General features: G+C 51.3%; 5 protein-coding genes and 1 non-coding gene across 6 annotated transcripts; 1 reads left to right on the top strand and 5 right to left on the bottom strand.

Annotated features, from left to right (window-relative positions):
- Positions 1-29: 29 nt before the first annotated feature.
- Positions 30-641, bottom strand: COL26b_011680 (uncharacterized protein; the record flags this gene model as incomplete). Its single annotated transcript, XM_053184341.1, has 1 exon — positions 30-641. The coding sequence occupies one exon, from the start codon at positions 639-641 to the stop codon at positions 30-32; it is 612 nt and encodes a 203-aa protein (XP_053031687.1).
- A 957-nt stretch (positions 642-1,598) lies between these two features.
- COL26b_011679 (uncharacterized protein) lies at positions 1,599-3,351 on the bottom strand (the record flags this gene model as incomplete). The annotated part of the gene is made up of 5 exons (XM_053184340.1): positions 1,599-1,998; positions 2,057-2,629; positions 2,684-2,786; positions 2,837-3,193; positions 3,243-3,351. The coding sequence occupies 5 exons, from the start codon at positions 3,349-3,351 to the stop codon at positions 1,599-1,601; spliced, it is 1,542 nt and encodes a 513-aa protein (XP_053031686.1).
- Positions 3,352-4,340: 989 nt separating this feature from the next.
- On the bottom strand, positions 4,341-5,405 carry COL26b_011678 (uncharacterized protein; the record flags this gene model as incomplete). Its single annotated transcript, XM_053184339.1, has 1 exon — positions 4,341-5,405. The coding sequence occupies one exon, from the start codon at positions 5,403-5,405 to the stop codon at positions 4,341-4,343; it is 1,065 nt and encodes a 354-aa protein (XP_053031685.1).
- A 2,909-nt stretch (positions 5,406-8,314) lies between these two features.
- COL26b_011677 (uncharacterized protein) lies at positions 8,315-9,664 on the top strand (the record flags this gene model as incomplete). The annotated part of the gene is made up of 2 exons (XM_053184338.1): positions 8,315-8,555; positions 9,333-9,664. The coding sequence occupies 2 exons, from the start codon at positions 8,315-8,317 to the stop codon at positions 9,662-9,664; spliced, it is 573 nt and encodes a 190-aa protein (XP_053031684.1).
- Positions 9,665-11,395: 1,731 nt separating this feature from the next.
- Positions 11,396-11,468, bottom strand: COL26b_011676. The gene has a single exon. It is a non-coding gene; the product is annotated as a tRNA-Lys (tRNA).
- Positions 11,469-14,225: 2,757 nt separating this feature from the next.
- On the bottom strand, positions 14,226-15,040 carry COL26b_011675 (uncharacterized protein; the record flags this gene model as incomplete). Its single annotated transcript, XM_053184337.1, has 2 exons — positions 14,226-14,736; positions 14,805-15,040. The coding sequence occupies 2 exons, from the start codon at positions 15,038-15,040 to the stop codon at positions 14,226-14,228; spliced, it is 747 nt and encodes a 248-aa protein (XP_053031683.1).
- Positions 15,041-15,477: the final 437 nt, after the last annotated feature.

Genomic DNA, 15,477 nt, shown 5'->3' with positions numbered 1-15,477 from the left:
GATGACCGCCCCGCCTCCACCAGCCTTTTTCATGACAGAAAAAAAGTGAGAAACATGTTCCACGCGAAGCCGACCGTCATCCCCACCAGCGCCCTGTACCCGACAGGCACAAAGCAGAAGTTGCAAAATGCCACCAGCGGCCACAGCTTCCACGCCGCCTTGATCAAGTCGAAGATCCTCTCGCTCCAGATCTGGTACGTGATGGTCGCGCTCCCCGTTCTCAGCGCCGACGTGATGATGAGAAAGGCCGAGTTCATCATGAACAGACCCAGCGTCTGGTCGACCACGACCTTGCGCGCGACATTGAAGTAGTTTTTCCCCGCGGGTGGTTGCTGTCCGCCGACAACTAGCAGTTCCGGCTTTTCCGGCTTCTCCTCCCCCTTTTCGATAGACGATGACGATGAGGCCGCCGCTTTGGCCGCTGCCTTGCTGGCCGAGTTGGGAAATTGGTCCTCGAGGAAATGCTGCCACCAGTAGTTCATGTGCCCCTGGATGAAGCCGAACGTCGCGAACTCAAAGATGCGCCGGACATCGAGCGGCACGGCGCCGCCCTGCCGGTGCTGGTTGACGATCTGGGCCGTGAAGTTGGCGGACGCTTTGAGGGTTGCCGATTGTAACGCCGTGGCGAGAAGGCCGGGCATTGTGGGCGCAAGAGGGGGAAAAAGCAATCCCGCGGGCTGTTGCGAATGAGAGCGGGCGAGGGGTGGCTGGCACTTTATTCCCCCTGTTGAATACTATTGAAGGATGTGGTGTGGCTTGATATCCGAGTTAAGGGGGGCTGCGCTGGTGATGGTCGTTGTCGTCGGCGTTTGAAGATGCGGTGTGTTTTAATTGGGACCACGTTGTAACAAAGCTCGGTCGAGGCACTGTCAGCGGCGGCCGATATCGTGCTAATTTCCGGCCCCCTCGGCAAGCCCTGCCCATCCCCATATTAAACAGGAAGGAATAGCCACCCTTGTCTCACAGGATCCGAGCGAACACTACTATGTACAGACAAAGCTGGTTTTAGGGGGCTTTGGGGGGCTTAAATTCATGCATGGGGCCTTTGTTAGGTTGTCTCTGCGCTGAAATGGGAACCAACAAGGAAAACGCCAACCAAGAGATACAGAATTTGACAGTTGGAATTCAATGTCTTGGCCACATTTGGAGTCCATTGAAAGTCGCTCTGCGTAGAAAAAGGGATAACTGGTTCAATGGTTCGTTTTGATCGATCTACTGAGAACTCATGCCATTAATCAATTGAAATGTTGAAGGAGGCTTAACTGTAGTGCCACCAACATGTCCGCGCTGAACATGGATCCAAGCCCTCCCTCATTTAATAGATAGACTATTCAATTGTTCAGAGATAGCATAGAGCTCAACACACAGTAATCCCCCTATCGCCGTGAAAAGCTTTGTTTTCTCTACCCATGGGGATGGAAAGGTTCATTTTTATTCGTTGCGCTGCATCGAATTGAGGGTGGTGATAATCGAACCTTCCATAGCTACACGCTCACTAGAAGATGATAACTGTAAGAACTTCCCAACGCATGATATGCCTTCAAAGCTTGGTGGTTCCCTTCAGGCATTGCTCTTTAGTTGGAACAACAACATCCTGCTCACGCATCCTCCTCCTGCTCAAGCTCCATCTTCTTGGCACCTTTATCCTCCGCCATGGTGATCTGGGCACCCAAGCCAGTCGACACGTACTTCTTGAACTCCCTGGTCTTCACATTGGCCTGGAACATCTCGTCAAGCTCCTCCAGCGAGCGGTTCTTCGTCTCGGGGACCATCAGGAACACCCAGATGGCTGCGACAACCGAGAAGGCACCGTAAATGAATGTGACACCGCCGCCAAGCTTGGCCTGAACGTAGGGGTTGACGAAGTTGATCGGTACCGACGTGAGGAAACTGCCCATAGACGCGAGGAACAGAGTCTTTTCTCTAAGCTGGCCGGTGCCGATCTCTCCTGCGACAACCCAGCATCCGGGGCCCCACGTTATTCCGTAGATCGAGTACCTAATTTTTGGTCAATCAAAATGATCTACAATCTCTTGAACCAGGAAACCTCGCTTACCAGAGAATAAGGAGAGCAGCGGCAGCATTGGCAACCGCCGAAGAGTAGTGGCCCGCAGACCCGGTCGCAGTCGCGGCGCCGGTACCAAGCATCATGCCAGCAAGCAGCACCGCGCCCAGAGAGAGCGATCGTCGACGACCAAGCTTATCAAAAGTCAAGAATGTAATGAAGTGCACCGCGAAACCGCATCCGGTGACCATGACGTTCGTTCGCAGGGAGTCGGGGAATCCAAGCTGCTGCATGAAGGTGACGATGAAGTTCTGGATGAACGAGACACCCTGCGCCTGCTGGAGAATCTGCACGCTCATAGCAATGATTGTACGACGCAGATTTACGCCCTTAAAGCAGTCCTTCAGAGATGTGGCCTTGTGCAGCTCGCGCTGCTCCTCGACTTGGATTTTGAGGAGCTGGACCTCTTGTGCGATCGTCTCGGGGTGGTTCGAAAGCTTCTTGAGAACCTCCTCAGCTTCTTCGTATTTTCCGCGGTAGATGAGGTACCGGGGAGATTCCGGCATCAATGGGTACATGACGACGTAGCCCAATGGGACGAAGAGCTGGCACAAGATCACAATTCTGTGTTGTTAATTAGCAACTGATGGCAGTCGTTGAGTCCGTATGAATACTAACAGGTACTGCCATTGATCATTCCTAGTGCGCGACAAATAGACTGCAATCGCAGCCATGAAGACACCGAAAGAGAGGAAGAAGCTGTAGAGTGCCAGAAAGGCACCTGTTTACCGTCAGTTCGGTATCTTTTGCTTTCATCGGCTATCAACTTACCTCGAATCCTCGGAGGAGAGCACTCAGACAGGTACATGGGCGTCAGGTTCGATGCCAGTCCCATGCCCGCATAGACCATAATTCTCCCAACCACCAATTGCCAGAAGGACGTAACTGCAGACGACTCAAGCACAACGCCGGTGCCCATCAGAGCAGAGATGACCAAGAAGGACTTCTTGCGACCGAACCTCGAAGTGACAAAGGGCGCGAGGATGCATCCGATGATGATACCAGCCGAGCCCGTTCCCGTTCCGACAGACGTCTTCGTAGCGGGGATCGCGTACCGGCCGAGAGCGTCGTCATATTCGCCATACTTCTTTTGGAACTGCGATAGGCCGAGCGCACCTCCCCACCAGCCTGTCATTGTTAGTTTCAGTATTTCTCCTCCCACTTTGTTTCAAGTTACCATTGTCGAAGCCGAAGCCCATCGCGCCGAGGTTGGCGACGCAGCCGATGAGCATCAGGCGCCAGTTGAGGTCCTGGTAGAGGGGATCATTCTTGATCCGGGCCAACATCTTGCCTGTCGGGTTCAAAGGCTATCAAAAACAAACGGGCCTTATCGCGCGTGTAGAAAATATCATGAAAGTTGGCATCATGAAGTCTTATATGGATTGAACGTCGCGTCGGAACAACACGGATTGACCCAGTTTCCTCAGCTGTCTCATCGCGGGGCCCCAAACCAGCTGATTGCTGCTTTCTGGGGTTTATCAGACGACCTTCATAGCGATGTGAAAATTCGAACTGCCGAATGAGGCAAGTTTAAACACCTTGCCCGGTCGCGGAGGCTGGTAAGACCCGAGGTATGTTGGTTGACATGGCGCAACGTCCATGTTGTTTTTGAATGGTCGTGCGGAGTAGATGCGGAGAGTCCCCGGCGGCTGCCATAAGGCCCTGTAAGCTTGTTACGACGATTTGACAGTTGAGAGCGTGAGTGGTGCTTAATGTTTCCTTGTTCAGCTGTGATCGACAACATTTCCGTTGAGCGCATGCACAGGAATGACGCCAGGTTCTGCCGGCGGTGGATTTACGAGGTTAGCCAACATCTTTCCCGCGCGGATGCTGTTCAAAGATGCAACTCTGTGGTCTCAGCGACCACTGTGAAGCTTGAAATGATTCAAGGATCCACCGCAAGTGGGAGATTTAGGCTTCGGCCCGAGATGACCGACACTAAATCCACCATGTCCACAGACTCGATGACGATGATTGGTGCAACTCGCTGGAGAACACATCAAACCCCCACAGCGGGAAGAGACCCGAAGACGGAAGCGAAGCATGCTGATTCAGTGGCAGCAACCTTTTATTCTGACTAGCAAAATTCATGTTCGATCTCCAGCCAGACGTTTACTCCCCGTCACAAAGAATGATCCGCTCAGTATTTTTGCAGCCTCTTGGTGCGACCGAGCACCACCAAGAGCCAAAAAGGAATTATGGACAATGGCTTCGAAGCCAAAAAAGGAATAATGTACTAATGAAATGAAGACACCCGATTTGCGTATCCCTGCGCTTAGCAGATGTTCCTCGCGCCGTTGCCGGTGAGGGTCCAGTTGGTGTTCTCACCACAGGGCGACTCACGAACGGTGGTGCCGTCGACCTTGAGGGTGATCCAGATGTCGCGGTTGTTGGGGAACTCGGAGCGCGCAGCAAGACGAACCTCGCCGCCGCCGTTGACGGTGCCGCCGCGGATGGAGAGGTTGTAGCAGTTCTCGATGAGGATGGCGTTGTTGCCGTTGCTGGCGAGGTCGACGGACGTGATGACGGCGGCGCCGGACTGCGAGACGCAGAAGACGCCACGGCCGCCGCCGCGGGAGACGACCTTGTCGATGTAGACGTTGGTGTTGTAGTTGCCGTTGGGGTTCTGGCCGTTGTTGTTCGCGAAGCGCAGGGTGCCGTAGCCGGTGCCGGCACCGACGTTGTTGCCGTCGACGAGGCCGACGCGCGCGTTGGTCGTCTTCTGGAGCAGCAGTCCGGACTCGCCGACGTTGCGGGCGATGACCTGGTCGATGGTCAGGCCGTCAATGTTCCAGGTCTCGACGGCGTGGCTGCCGGCGCCGGTGACGCGGATGACGCCCATCTTGACGTTGGAGTTGGCGGCCAAGTCACGGTCGAAGCGGATGCCGAGGCCGCCGCTGAGGTTCATCGTGATTGCGCCAAGGGTCAGATCCTTTGTTCCGCTGAAGCGCAGTCCGAAGTACGGGTTGCCCGTCATCGTGAGGTAGGGGATCTGGACGCCCTGGGTGTTTGTAGACTCGATGGCGCCGCGGCCGGAGCGAGTGGCAACGTTGATGGTGCCGCAGCCCTCGAAGATCTTGCCGCTCGCGATGGTGATGGTATTGGCGCCGATGGAGCCCGAGGCGATGACGGAGACACGCTGGCCGGAGGAGATGGAGTCGAGGGCGGCTTGGATGGCGGCGCGGTAGTCGGAGCCGGTGTAGACGTTGCTTGAGCCCTTGGTGGCCGTGAAGGAGCTTCCGGACCCGGTGACGCGGGCGTCCGGGGTGCCGGAGCCGCACTGGGCGGCGACGGATGAGGCGAGCGCCAGCACCGCCGTGAGAATGAAAAACTTGGCCATTGTATTAGTGATTCCAGACGGCTGAAAGGTAAGGGGGTGTGAAGGATCGTGGGTGATGATCTTTCTGCCCACTTCCGGGAAACGACACGGCGGCTTGTTTATATCATTTTGCGATCTAGTGGAGACGGCGAAGACGCACAATTGTCTTCCCCAGATGCGCACCAGTCTCAGCAGATGCGCCCGTAAGGAGCACTTTCGTTGGAGGACGAAATTGGGCCGGCCCCTTGAACCGGCAATGCATCCTCCGCATTCATTTGCCACGAGCTTGGGCGCGGCTCGGCGCTGCTCACCGTGGACTCCGGACCACCCGGGGTCACTCAGGTGTTCACGAGCTGTACGCCAGTCTAGGGCGCCCAGGTCGGTCGAGTGCTACACGAATGGAACTTTCACAGGGGCAAACAGACAGATGAGCTGCTAGTTTGTTCTTGGTGGCTTGCTTACTCTAAATTCTTGACCTTCCTGATTCATGCCTTTGAAACTTCCGTACCTTGGCTCACATGTTGACTCTTGGCATTACACCAGTTTGGGGGCTTGGCATCGCTCATTGGCGGTCCAGCAGCGCTTGTTTGGCTGTCGTGGTCGTTGATTTCTGGCAGCTCTCTATGCGAATGAAACCCGAGTCCGCCGAATACAGAGTAAGCCTGTTTTCTTTCTTCTTTTGCACTCTCCGATTCGTGCCTTTAAATGACGGATGTGGCTCGGCTCTCAAGTTGCCTCGCAGAGATCGAGAAGCGTGACACTCTATCCAACGAAATATGAATCCTTGGCAGTACGGTGAATATGTCGCCATCCAGGGGAAACGTCTCAAATTGACAAAATCTTTTACTTCAGGCCTAAGCCACTTACGATTGTCTCACGAAGTCAAAGTCCCACTCTTAGTCCGGGAGGAGAAGAACGCCATCCGAAGTTCATCTCTCGACTCAAAGTGTAGGCAAGGTTCTTGAGTCTGGAAGCATCGGGTTTGGTGTCTAGGCTCTCGGTTCTTAAATTGACCGCACGCATTATCAGGGGCAGATAATTAGACCAGTCGTATGGAATGGCAGACTCTATTAAGTGGGCTCCTGCACGATCCGCCATCCCCCGCGTTTTTTAATCTCATGACTCTGCGTTGTTGCCTCTGGCATCGCTAGCAAGTCGGGACATTCTGCACTCCAACCTACTGACTGCCTTGTCATTTTCTATTGCGCCTGAAAAAGGCCGATTGACTTCGGGCTGAAGCACAAGATTCCCGAGACCAAATTGTGGAGAGCGGTCCTGACAAGAAAGTGTTGAATTAGTCCGCCTTGGCATGCCAGAACCCCTCATTCGGCAGATACGAGCTCAATCCCAGAGCCGATGCAACCCCATCGCCAGAAGCCGCCATGATGTAGAAATTGCCAAGGCGAACGTGATTGATCTTGGGGGCCAAGGACCGAACGGGAAATGGCCATGTTCTGTTTCGCGACGGGGTGCATGGTGTGAGCGTCGATCAGGCCCTGGTTTGTGCTCAATATTTAATAGCTTATGATCGCAATTCGGCGGTCGGCAGAAACGAGGCCGAAGGTTACGGCTCCCACCGGCAGCGCTTGATGGCTCCGAAAGAAGCTTATTTGGCCTTCAAGTTCTGTAACCTATTCATAGTCGACTGCAGTCGACGCGTAGACAAACATTTTCGTTGCTAACGCTAATGGAGAGTTTTGCCATATCCTTTGCTGCTAAGTTTGATGACAAACAACCGTCTGACAAAACCCAAGAAGCCCCAATATCGCGAAGTAAACCGGTTGAACCATCCAAAGCAAGAGAGCCTGTTGGCGGAACTCAAGGCAGCACTGTAGCTCGATGGGGCAGTAGTTGAGGGTAGTTTACTAGATATGTAGGGGGTGGTTGGAGTAAGGGGGACCTCTCATGTATCCCTGGTCATACAAGTATTCACAAAAGAATTCTTCAAAAAATGAAAACCCAAGAAGACTCGACCTCAACCAAAACCCTGTGAAGCATTAATTCAACTCAACATATTGATTTCTTACCCGTAGCGGTTTCACGCTCATCAGAGATCACCCCATCTTGGTACTTGTGAATAGGCACCTTCTACAGATACAATTTGCTACCAAATCTCCGATTAACAATGAAGCTACTCTTGCGCAGTAATAAAGACAGGTTGATCAACAAGAACACACAAGCAGGAAGGTATGCTGTGCTAGGAGACCTCCCGATCACTTCTTTTGAGTCTTAATTTGAGCAATGATTCGAAGTTATGCTTGCACCGCCCACGTATTTCCGATGCGTCAAGTCCGTGACCTGTTCGGATGCGGGCTCTTCAGCGCGACACCATTGTGTCCATGCCGCAAATGATTGGGCTGCACTGCAATTAACCTCTGCGATGACCATGGATCCGCTAGTATACTCCTCAAAAATCAGATTTTGCAAGATAGAAATGAAGCGCAACATGAACCTGTATTTACAACGCTGGGTCGAAGGGTGCCTCAGATCGTTTGTCTCGGAATCCAGCCTTTTAATGTCCATCGAAACAATCCAAACAATCCTGCTTCTATCATTGATCTTCATATCACCATCCAAATCACTTTTCCAGTCGCTACAGCACCAACGCACACCTCAAAAACGCAAAGACGACTTGCCGTTGTGCAAGCATGATCTATACCATCGTGTTTGCTACATCGCTTGGCATTGTCACAACTTTCATCGCCAAAAGGCTTGCCCAAATGGCACACTCACTTGAAACAACGGCTGTCGACTTTCCCTTGGGGAAGAGTCCTGTAGCCACAGTGGGATGGGGCTACTACTGTAAGCCCCCTTTCAAAACTAAGTCAAAGCCGTCATTCACTAACTGGAATACAGATGCTGGATCATCAGAGCAGCAGCTTGGTCTGGACCCACGTCTTGTTCTCCAAAACAGAAGGAATCAACAGGTGATGGCCTACCGTCGACGATGTGCTGTCGAAGATGCAAATGCAGACTTCCTCGACAAGTATACCGATATTCAAAAAAAGCCCAGGGAAACCCGCGTAAGGTTTTCGGATACGCCTCAATATCACGAGCTTCTCCAGCTCGAGGAAGAAGACCGCTTAGTAGCATGGATTGATGATCTCCATGAGGTGGACGTGGAGCGCAAGGCGACGAACGAAAGCGGTCCTCTGGCAGAGACGCCCAAGGGTATGAAGACTTCGCTTGGGGTGCAGATCAAGCTGTTGAAGAGACCGTCTGATTGTCACCATCTGACTGGTTTTAAGGGAATGTCCGGGTGACCGTGAACTCGTTAGCGATGGGAATGACAGGAGCGGAAGATATGAGCGCAAGGGCACTTGAATTCAAGCGTTGAGCATTTACTTATGGCAATGTTCTGCGGGAGCTGGGACGGAAGTAGAGTTGCTGACTCGATTCCATCTGAATGAGGCAATTCCCAATTCACTTGACGCGCCCGTCGAGCACGGTGGGAGCGATCAGCCAAATAAAATTACTTAAACGCGTTTTTTCTGTCTCGCGAGCTCAGAGTTTCTCTCAGTTTTCTTTGATCTCTGGAACAATCCAGTTGTTGCTGTCCAAACCACGGTAGCGTTTGTTTGTGCGAACAATCCGTCATTGTCAACCGCGCCAAAACAACGACTTCCAGAAATCAATCCTTCTTTCTCTCTCTTGAATCAAAGCCAACTGTTCTACGTCCTTGCATTCCCCGCAAAGCCCAAATTTGCGTCATTAAGCCTCCAGCTTCCTGAAATCTTCACCATCTTTCTCCTCTCCACATCTTGCCCTTGCTGCGACGATGGCATGCTACCGCATTTATACACCCACGACACCGCGTCGGTCGTGTCTCAAGAATAAGGCTCTCACGAGTCGAAAGTACTGGGGCACCGAGTCCGGCGGCTTGTTTTGTGTGTCTCTCGCCTCCTTGGCCCCTCCTTCCATTGAACACGCTAACCCTTCGTCCTGCAGATCACGAATCCCGCGAAGCCGAGGAGGGCGTGCCGCGCACAAGATATCTCGAAGACATGCGTAATTGGCAAGTCACAGAGTACGAGCGACGCGTCACAGCCGAGGATGCAAACAGGAGATACTTCCAGTCATCGCGAAGTCACCCGAGAGAACGCAAGCCCTCTGCGGTGCGATTCTTTGGAGAAACAACGTTCATCTACAACCCTAGAAAATCAATTAGGGAGATCAACATGGCTGGCTACGAGCTTGTCGGAGTGTTCACGTCTCGGATGACGGGAGATGAAGTCATAAAGGCTCGCAGACGCCTCTACAAGCGCCCGGAGGACTTTTGAGACGTCACGCAACAGAGCTGCGGCTGATACATCGTGTATCGCAACTCACATTTCAAAGTGCACTTCCAAGGCGTTTTCAGTGTGGGGTACTTTAGCTCAGGAAGAGGTCATGTGTGCCGACGAAGCCTCGCCCTCCGTTTGGCCGTTGATGTTACACGATATCAACCGGGCGCGGGGACCGCTAGCCTTCTCCGGCAGATACAAAGGTGGCGATCTCGCACAACCACTCGCCTGTCTCATCCCGCGGCGGCGATACTCCTGGTTCGTGGAACCAACCTTGCAGTATGTATATAATGATAGTTCTGCCTTAGGAAGTATTACTGGTTGATCATTGGCATCTCCGGCGAATTATCGTGATGTTTTACATATTGTTGTAAAAACTCACGATATTACCGACAGAGCCTCCTTTTACACGTAGACCTTCTGTTAGGCCATTGTGGTGGCGAGCTGGATGGGTCTCGTGGGCTTACACACGTGATAGTTGGGCGTACAACTATCGTGACTGCCATTGGGCCAAGACCTCGACGCCTCATCGTGTGTTTTGCCCTGACATACACCCACGAATTACACGATGCGGGGTAACGGAATCGTTTTCGGTGAGTCGAAGGCAGCCCAGCGAGGTCTACGGTCATAATTGTTTTAAAGGGTCGTTCTTGTTTCCCATGTATCTGTGTACAGTGTTGCTCACAAATATCAAAGTTGGCACCTTTTTGGCCACGACGACAGCAGTCTCACAAACCTGCGGAACTTTAAAAAATTTTCATCCAGTAACACATCCATTATCATCTTACCCAACTTGTTTGATGTCTCAATTCACCTAGATGGATCAGTCAAAGAATCTTGAAGGTCACTGCGGCAGTAGTGTGTTGTTTGAATCGATGCACAACAGTGGAACCCTCAGTGTTCATCACAACCACCCCATCTCAATGCTTCCGAACCTATTGGTATCAAAAGACATACCAGAAAATAACGACAATCTCTCACTGAGCACGAGCCTGACATTCAGCGGCCTTCCAACTGATATATATCTTTGTATACTGGACTTTCTCCATAAAGTCGACAGCACTTGCTTGGGTTTGACCAATCACCACTTCTATGCGATACACAGAAAGCGACACGGCTCCGTTTCTCTTTCAGCGAGGCAAGGGCGTCGCTTGGCCGACCCAGGTCACATATGTCGAGAAGCGTGTGAGCTTCGTCTACATCTGGAGAGATGGATGCCTCGCGGACTGGAGTACTGTGCTATCTCTGAAAAATACGGCCAACCAGCTTCTACTTTGAGCCAGTCATACTGCTCGAAGCGTTGTCCGAAGAATTCCTCACTGTGCGGAAGGCATCATCCTAGGATATAATTTCTCTAAGACAATCCCTTCTAAAGAGACGCAACGCATTTCGATGACCACTGGTATCTTCATAGCGGATGCCCACTTTAGCAAATCTAAGACGTCGGGGCGGGAGATGGAACACACCAGTGAAGGTCAAGGATCATTAAATATAAGTAGGATTGGGACAGAGAAGGTAAATATTAGCTCCATAAGTCAATCTCTTGATCCAACCCATGTATTAAGTGGACACATAGAAAGAACTTTATCAAATGCCGTGTCGTACGAGATGCTAACGCACGCGCGTGGAAAATAATCGATGAGCAAGATGCTTGCATGGGAGAACGAACAATTGCCAAAAAGCGGAAAAAACAAAAAGAGTACGCTTGTCAACCGCTGACGGGAATTGAGCCCGACGTGGGGGTCGAACCCACAACCTTGAGATTAAGAGTCTCACGCTCTACCGATTGAGCTAGCCGGGCGGCTGAAGCGCTGCCATTCATTGGCTGAGCGCAGTCGGCTTCACGGTGCCCAAGTTTGGCACAGCCGGAAGTTGACCGAGTGATGTTACGATCGACCCGTCTATCAAAAAACTCTCCAAATTTGCCTGCGGACAAACTCGGTAAGGGTGACTGAAGGCGCCATGCATTGTTCGACGAAGCAGAGTCTACGAGTTAGGATGCGGACGCAGCATCTTTTATACATATGCTGGGCTGCCACAAGGATTTTTAGTTTATATTTGAGAACGGACGAAAATCAAAATGGTTTAGGACCCATGCAACCTCCGGCGTCACGAAAGTCGGTTTGGACTGTCTCAATGTTTCCTTTTGCAGTGCTGCTTTTGGTCCTTTGTTGATGGCTGCTGAACCTGACGCAAGAAATGCTCAGGCCGATGAGCTTTTGGGAAATATCCCATTGAAGAGAAGATCCATCGTCATTTGAGTCATTTTCGATTGGTTTCATGCCTTTTCACACATGAATACTTGTAGCGTTGAACAAGGAGCAGACCACATGCGAAATTTGTTTGGTCAGATGCATGATCTATCATGTTAACAAGGCTATGTACCAAAACCCACCCAATCACGAGTTCTTCATTTCTCACTTCTTAGTCCAGATAGGTTTCAGCTTCAATCAGACACTGTTCACTCCATAGTCAAGATTTCTTCTGACTCGGTGGCTTCCTAAAGGGAACTGGGAAGGCAGTTCAGGGTCTTGTTATCCTTCGCTATTCTTTGTTTCCGCTGTCTTCTTCGTTGTCGTCTTTGTCGCTGTCATTTCTACTGCCATTTCATTACCCGTTTTGGTTTATCTCTTTAAGTCTCGAAACAACTCAACATCAATTCAGTGGAGGCAGCTTTGACAAGGATTGTAGAATGTTTGACTCTTCGTGTAGACTGTGGCAGATAAGGGACTCAGTTCTCGTGGTTTCTGCCAACCTCTACTACACTACTGCCTTAACAGGCCAATATAGTAGACATGCAAAAAGAAGAAACAAATGAGAAACCCTACATCAAATAGAGATACACTGGTTCAGAGCCATAAGATGCCCATATGAGAAAGTGAGCTTGAAGTATTAATCTTATGATCCTTTACACCACTGTAAGAAGAAAACTCAGGCAACTCAGACAGTCATCACTCGCATTTCCTCTCCCATTTCAAATGGAATGCCATGCCGCTATCGGGCTAACTTTGCCGTCTTGGTGGGGCTAGTTGTCTCTGCCTGCCACTGCAAGTAGGGTTTGAGACAGAATTGTGACCATAACTGACTGAAACCAAACAATCGCATCTATAGCATGTTCTAGACGTCTCCAAACAGAATTATTGCAGGGAGAATGAGCAAGTGCCACAGATTTCATACATACTTTCAAACAAAGCCACCATCTGTAGCAATGTTTGGCGAAATCCATCTTGGCGAAGCCTCAGACACAACCTTACTACATTCCCGGGCGCCAGTTCCCTTACCTTCACAGTTGCCCTAGGCCTCCGCACCTTGGTCTATATCAGTCACCTATCCCGCCATCGTCTAACTCATATTTTGGCTGGTCATCCTCTCTGCCAGCAACTGCGTCTACTGGAAGCCATTACAACAACACATCCTCTTGGCCTGCTTCTCTAGTCTACGAAATCCACGCGCTATTCTTTTTGCAGTCATTCTGTCAAATGGCCTCCCCTAATGGCTCATGCTCTTTGGAGATGATCCCCTCATTACCTGAATGGCGGAACAAAACACCTGCCGCAGCCCTCTTGGCACCCAGCCCCGGCGCGACCGATCCTCAGATGGTGGCATGTTGCTACCCAAACCCAGTTCACGTCCACAACAACTGCTCTCAGTGGTGTGAAATACCCCCCCAGTACCTCTTCACCCCGGCAAATCCTATGCTGTCCCAATGGATTTTCAGGGAAATCTGCCTGTTGACCAACGGACAAAATCTGACCGTCCTTCATGAGGGATTTTGCATCATTGATTACAACTTCGATGATCAAGAGATCCAAGAGAATATGGCCTCGGATTTTAAGACCTGTGTCCTTGGGGTGTTTCTGGTCTTCCTCGTCGCGTTGTCGATCGTCGGGACGTTTGATCCTATTATTTGAGGAGGAAATCTGTGATGGTGTACCACTGGAATTGCAGAACAGCATCTCTGATGGTTTAACAAATGGTCTTACCACAAGTGCTATGCGTCCTCAAATTAGAATGCATTACATCTGTTGAAGCCCTGATGTATGTTCCCATTCGAATGGGTGGCGTATGCGTATCGTGATTGTTAGTGAATCTTGATCGGTGACTAAAGGTTTCAGGCATACTAGTGCGCGCTTGATCCTAACGAGTCTTTAACTTGTTTTTTTCATGGCCTAGTATATTGCATTCTAGGCGGCATCAATATCGCATTCAATGTTGCTACGTAGACGGGGTCAATCCTGCCCGTTCAATGCTTAGGTACCTTACCTAGCTCGGACACAGTTGATTGAACGCACCTTCCTCTCCTGGGAGCAATTGCAAATACAGCTTGCCATTTTGATCAGGCATGTAACTCAATAGGTAGTCGCGGAATTCTGCATTGACATGAGTTTCCTTTCCCCTCGATATCGGCGCGAATGCATCGAAATATGTCTTGGTCAAGAAGATGTGGTAGAGTCAGCCAAGATTTTCATGGTAGACTTTATGACTAAAAGGAAACATGAGGACCCTTCTTTTCCTTCACCCCAACCCAGGCTAGTCTCCTTGACCACCACATAGTGACTTAGATGAGGGTTTCCGATGGACTCGTCATTCTGGCATCGTTTACATGCTTCGAGCGCTTGGCGCGCGCGTAGATGACCGTCGCCTTGCCCTCTCCAGGACAGCGACGATCAATATCGAACACACCGGTAGCAATGACCAAATCGCTAAGCTTGAGATATCCGAAACTGCGTGGATCGAAATCCGGAAACTGCCTGGTGATGTGTGCGCCAACCTTGGCCAGATTGGCCCATCCCTCATCGTCCGACGCGGCCTCAACCGCCATTCGCAACAGTCTCTCCAGGGGGATGTCACTCTTGACCGTGCTTGAAGAGGCTTCTTGGTCGAGTGGTTCAACAATGGCGGCGCTTTCTTGTGGCACTGCAAGCTGCTCATCGTAGGCAAGGTTCTCGAAGTAGATGAACTTGTCGCATGCTGAGACGAAGGGCTTGGGCGTTTTATGCTCCCCGAAGCCGTATACAACCAGACCGGACTCGCGGATGCGCGCTGCTAGCCGTGTGAAATCGCTGTCGCTGGAAACGAGACAGAAACCATCGAAGCGGTTCGTGTAGAGTAGGTCCATAGCATCAATTCAATTAACATAGCGGTGTCCGTCGCGTTCTTTCCCTGGGTGTATGCAAATTGCTGAATCGGCTGGATCGACTGTGTGAGGAGCTGGTTCTTCCAGCCCTTGAGGCTGGTGCCGGTCCAGTCACCATAGGCCCGTCGCACAAAGGCGGTGCCATATTTGGCGACTTCAGCGAGCAGAGCGGGGGCCGCAGTAGGCTGGGCATTGTCGGCGTCGATGAGGACGGCGAGCTTGGCAGTCGTCTCCATGGTCATTATTTGTTCGGTCGACCGATAAGCAGGAAAGCGACGACGCTGAAAATATTTAATGTACTTGGTTGGACTCTGATGATGAGGTGTCAGCGGATTACCCCCTCGTGAATCCGACATCACACGCGGCGCCTAGAGAGATTAGCTTTTCATCCCACCAGCTTAGTCAGGTGACGTCTGGGAAGGCGAAAACTTGGCGGGCCAGCTTCACCGTCGCTTATGTCCTCTCTTGCAGCTCTGTGCGGCTTGCATGCTGCACTTTTACGCCAGGTGAGGACTCTGGGAAATTGCTACCTTGTTACGACCCGTTATGCAAGGATAACAGCTAACCGACCCACTTGGGCGTCGAACGGCTAGGACAGGACATTTGTACTGCAGGATCACGGGAACAACAGGGATTCACTCAGGAACGGAAGAACTATGTTACAAGTCACGTG

This window comes from Colletotrichum chrysophilum (genome assembly GCF_026319265.1).
Source record: "Colletotrichum chrysophilum strain AFK26 chromosome Unknown scaffold_148, whole genome shotgun sequence".
Taxonomy (NCBI): Eukaryota; Fungi; Ascomycota; class Sordariomycetes; order Glomerellales; family Glomerellaceae; genus Colletotrichum; species Colletotrichum chrysophilum.
This window is presented reverse-complemented; position numbering and strand designations above follow the sequence as displayed.